General features: G+C 29.0%; 1 protein-coding gene across 1 annotated transcript; it reads left to right on the top strand.

Moving 5' to 3' along the window:
* The first annotated feature begins 814 nt into the window (after nt 1–814).
* On the top strand, nt 815–1,823 carry LOC120081223 (non-specific lipid transfer protein GPI-anchored 1). The gene is made up of 2 exons (XM_039035930.1): nt 815–1,213; nt 1,354–1,823. Exons 1-2 carry the CDS (start codon nt 844–846, stop codon nt 1,566–1,568), a joined length of 585 nt encoding a protein of 194 aa, XP_038891858.1. The 5' UTR covers nt 815–843; the 3' UTR covers nt 1,569–1,823.
* The last annotated feature ends 3,836 nt before the right edge of the window (nt 1,824–5,659 follow it).

A 5,659-nucleotide genomic window follows, 5' to 3' on the forward strand; every position in this document is an offset into this window, starting at 1 on the left:
CATTCCCCTTCCCCTTATTTGAAAGTTTTCAAACCTCCAGCTGCCGAGAGTTCGCTACAGTTCGATTAAGATAAAAATAAAGGATTGATCGATCTCAGCCGTTGATACATACCGGCACACACATTTTGAACAAAATAAAGCCTCAGTATAATAAATACCCTTTTAACTTTCTTCCTTCTTTGCCAAAACCATCAATATAGCTCAATTCGCATTAAGTGTGTACAGTAACTTTGTTTTTTTCTTAAAAAATATCTTCTTTATCTCAACAATACTCTTATATTTTTAAATGTTACGATATTATTCCTAAACATCTAAAATGTTTTAAAATTACTCTAAGAATAAAAATCTTTTTAAAGTTATAAACAAAAATGACAATAACTTATAACCATGTGATGAATTAAATTTTCATTATATATGAATATATTTGATCAAAATTAATTCTTTACAGAATTTCTAATGTAAAAGTATTTTTGAAATGTTTATGAAAATTTAGAGATGATATTGCTACTTATCTTTCATAAGTGGAGAGTATTTGGAAACATATGGCAAAATTTAATGATATATTTATTTATATGTATAATTTAACTCGTATAAGGAAATGAAGTGCAAAGTCTGGTGCATGCAAAAGGAGAGGGACACGTGTAAGAAGGCAAGCCACGCGGTTTGTGGTACAGTTGAGGCGCATTAATTATGGTCACAGTTGAGCAGAAACGTAGCCGGACCGGGAATTGAAGACCACCCCAACTACCCCGATCCGGTTCCATAAATCACTTGAATTATAATATACATATATAAATAAATTTAAGCCCAAGCGGCCGGTTCATTATATTTTATTTGCAAAGAATGAGAAAAATGAAGGGCGGAATAAGGAAAGTTGGGGCGGCGCTGTTGGTGGCGGTGGCGATGGTTTGTTTAATGGGAAGGCCGGGGAAGGCAGCTGAAGACGACCATCTGAAAGAAGAGTGCAGCAGTGACTTTGAGAAAGTGGTGAGTTGCTTCGAGTACGCGACGGGGAAGGCGGCGGCGCCGAGTAAGGAGTGTTGTGACTCAATTGAAGGTATAAAAGAAAGCAAGCCCAAGTGCTTGTGTTTCTTTATACAGCAGACTCATAATGGGAATCAGCAGATTAAGAGCATGGGTATTCAAGAGATCAAGCTTCTTCAGCTTCCTTCTGTTTGTCACTTGAAAAACTCAAGCGTCAGCTATTGCCCTAGTAATTAACCTTCTTCTCCTTTCATTCTCTTCTATCTTCTAAACTTGTTTACGTTTTTTCTTGTTTACTCATATACATATACCACCTTTAATTATGGTCACTACTTTTTGTTTCTTTTTATTTATTATCATTTTCGGCAGAGCTTCTGGGGTTACCAGCAAATTCACCCGACGCTGCTATTTTTAGCAACACTACGACATCCGCGACGCCGGCATCATCAACGACGACAAGGACGAGTCCCGACGGCAGTTCTGGTACTAAGATAGCAGCCAATTCTCCTGGCGCTCTGATGGCGGTGGCAATGGCGGTAATCTTTTTCACAGCATTCCTTCCGCCGATCACGCGTGAGGGATAAAAGTAGAACTATATTGTTCTCTTCAAATCTGTACTTTTTTTTTTTTTTTTTTTGCTTCAATATGATTTTGGATAAACTGGAAGTTGGACTCTTCTTTTATACTTCCTTTGTTGTTTTGTTTTGTTCATATTTTAGGACAAAATGTTTTAGGTTTCTTAAGACTCTTGCGTTTTGTTTTATGGCCTTCCTTTGTATTTCATTTCTAATTTTCTGAAGAATGGAAATGAGAAGCTCTTACAAAACAATATTATGTTCTCTTTTGTGCCCGCTGGTTGCGTCACCATAAATACACCACATCTTTCCATATTAGTTTCATTAATTGTGAATTAGGTAATACTTGAGTCCCTTACACAAAAGAAAAAAGAAAAAAGAAAAAGAAATATATATATTTCTTATTTATTATCACAAGATAATCTTGTGAAACCTAGCTTATAGATTAGGTATTGTTTGAGATGCATAAGATAAGATTTCATTTCAATTAATTGATAGTTAGAATGTGGTCCTAAAATATCTAGAACGTGTTTACTATTTTCATGAATAGATCAAATGTTATATTAATTTATTATTATTTTTATCATGGATTCGACGACATTTTTAAATTTTACTTTTGTGATAAGCCAGGAATGAGATACTATAATCGTAGGTTTTTCCCACCTTAGGACCGTTTGTTGTTTTGTTGTTTGATGTATTTTATGTCGCACACTTACACTTCTTTATATTTCTTCTCAAATCCCAAATGTCCCATTTCATCTTCTTGATTACTACTCAAATTTGATTTCATAGAAGCAACTTGGGACTTAAATTGGGAAGGACTGAAAGAGAAAGAGAGGAGGAAAAACACACACAAAAAAAAAAAAAAAAAAATCACTTCATTGAAAATAATATAATCTAGTAAAAGTGTGACATGAAACTAAATAGACATTAACCTCAAACTTGATTGAACAAATTATATTTTGTCCTATATAAAAACAATATATTTAACTTTTATTATCTACTAGGATATATGATTGATCAAATTGCCGCATTTGAAAATTTATAGACAAAATGTTTCACCATACTTAAACGTCAAGGAGAAATTTTGAATTTTTTTTTTTTTTATTATTTCAAATTTGTGATGTTTATAAAATCGTACATTTAGCAATTCACCATAAATGTGATTTATATTAGAATCTTTAAAAGAGTGTAATTTACCTATATTCTCAACTTTGACCAAAGTTTTTAAGTAACATTATTAAGAAAGTCAACATAAGCATCATTCACATTTACTCTTATCTATTTGAAATTAAGGTCACATTTACCCTATGGAGAAACAAAATAAATCGGTGATAATCTAAAAAGTAAGTCCCATTTAATTACATTTTCGTTGTTCACTTGTGATCCGTGATCATAGTGAAATATGAGATCTAAGTTTGTAATCGAAAAATGCAATACAATTGAAGGTGATTAATCTTATTGCATTTCAAAATTATGTGGAACCCACTAATCTATATTGTTATGATTATTGTTATTGTTACCATTACAATATACGGTCACATTTTTTATTACAATTACCGTTTAGAACAGTAAATGTGACAGATTCATAATTCTTAGTAAACGTAATAAAAAAGCAATCTAATTATGTTTGCAATTGCGACGCATTACGATTGACCTATCAATCGAATCTCATTAAAATTACACCATTTTCCATTATAAATTTGTAAATGTTAGGGGAGTTCATGGATTAGATTGGGTTGAAAGACTTTTTAGACCCAACCCAATTGTTCGAGTTGTAAATTTTTTCAACCCAAATAACCTTATTAAAAAATGAACCCAACCCAACCCAACCATAAAATATTTGGGTTGGGTTGGTTCGAGTTAATTAGATCATTTATTTAAATTTTTTCTAAAAAAAAGTAAAACATAAATATGTAAAAACCTAATTTAATTATTTTCATATATTGAATTAAAATTAACAACTCAATTTACATTTATATAATGAATTTTTTTTTCTAAAGTACAAATGAATCACTTTTAAGAGTCGTCGAAGAATAAATTATAAAAAAATATTTGAATTAAATAAAAATAAAATCAATAAATATATAAATAATTGTGTTATAAGTAATAAAAAAAATATATTTTAAAGTTAATAATAAATTCGGATTGGTTCGGGTTGATTTAGATTATATTAAGTGAACCTGTGAACCAACCCAACCCATAAAATTTTTATTTATTTGAACCAAACCCAACCCAAATGAGTTGCCAACCCAAACTGGGATTGATCGATTTTTTCGGATCATCGGATTTTTTTGAACATCCCTAGTAAATGTGGCTTAAAAATTCAAATCTACCCCTCCCATACTCTAATCTACCTATCCCATATTCTTTCTCTGAAAAAAGATAATATTAGGAAGAGGAAAAATAAGAATAATAGCTATCATTTTCAAAATTCTGAGGGGAATATCAAAAGCCCCTTCTACCATTCATAAATATATGCTATTGGATATGCCTTACCTACTTGAGTAGATGAGTTAATTAATTAGTCTCCTTACATGTCATTTATTCAATAAAAACAATTTATATGTAAATGTAACTTGAATTTGGAAAATCGAAATTGCCATTTTAGAGATTATATAATTGTCTTAATAATTGAACTGTGTTTAATTCGACCGTAAATAATTGAATGAAATCATGATATGAACAGAAAATTTCGCAAATAAGCCTATATTATACAAAATAAATATCCACATGCATCATTATTGCATTTGAACATAATTGTTCTGTTTATCTTTCTCGAATTTACATTTTTATTATTCAATATTAATAAATGACCATCACTCAAAAATTTAAAAATTAATATATTGGTAAATTTATGATTTTTTTTATAATTATATATCTTATAATATAAGAAAGGTGAAGGTAATGATTTGAATCTTCAATCTCTATCTTAATAGTTTAAATCTAAAGAAAAAAAAATATTTATGTATAAAATAAATAATGTTGGATTATGTTTATGGTTGCGTTCGAAAGAGTTTTGAACAATGAAATAATGAAGAGTGGACTTCAATAATAGCATTCACACTATAAAACGTTTCACCAAATTACCATGGAGACCAATTTTGTAATTTATTTATTTTTTAAATAGAAATTATATCTTATAGCATCCCATGCACACAAAATTTCGCAAATGACAACTTTGATCAAAATGATCAACTTTAGCATTTTATATAATATATCCCAAATTTAGTAATATTTATATGCACGATGTCATAGTAAATTATACCTAGATATATTCGTTATAAACCTATACAAAAAATGGGATATTATTTACTAAATGGTTCCAAAATGCATATAAACTATAAGTCGTGAAATATACCATTAAAAAATCCCCCGGATATATGTATGGAATATAAACAATGGTAGGATAATAATGTAACACAAAGTGACATCAATAAATATGAATTAAATGCTCTCTTTTTATTATTATGTCTAACAGTATAGTGAACTTATAGAGCTACTGCTAATAAACTTCCCTAAAAACAACTAACCAAACTTCAGTAGAAATTAAAGGAAAGGAAATTGGAGTGTATAATAAAATTTAAGGTATCGTTCTAAAAAATGATAAAATATCCATGAATAGGATTTATGGTAACATGTACATGACCATAAATTCTTAAATCTCTGATTTTCCTTAATAAAAACAGTGTCGAGTTATGTATAATTGCTGATATTCCTTAACCTGCCCTCCTCATTTTACTCATGTAGCTAACATAATCTCCATATTTTATTATTATTTTAGATTCCATTTAACCACTTTTGAAATTAATCTCACCTTAACTAAATATCCCAATTTTTCTACCAAGTTATATTTTAAATATCCATATATTATTAACTTTTATTTTATCCATATATTTAATTCAAATCTTTGAATGGTTTTTCATTACTTTATACGTATCCAATTTTATTCAAATCTTTAATTTTTTTTTTTCATAATTTTTTATATACATTCTTTTCACAATTTTTTTATATACATTCTTAATAAATTAGTTGTATAGTTTTCATATTCTTAATAAATTAGTTTTATATAATGTTTTTGCTATCATTTTAACGATTTG

The sequence above is a fragment of the Benincasa hispida genome, chromosome 7, assembly GCF_009727055.1.
Source record: "Benincasa hispida cultivar B227 chromosome 7, ASM972705v1, whole genome shotgun sequence".
NCBI classification, from domain to species: domain Eukaryota; kingdom Viridiplantae; phylum Streptophyta; class Magnoliopsida; order Cucurbitales; family Cucurbitaceae; genus Benincasa; species Benincasa hispida.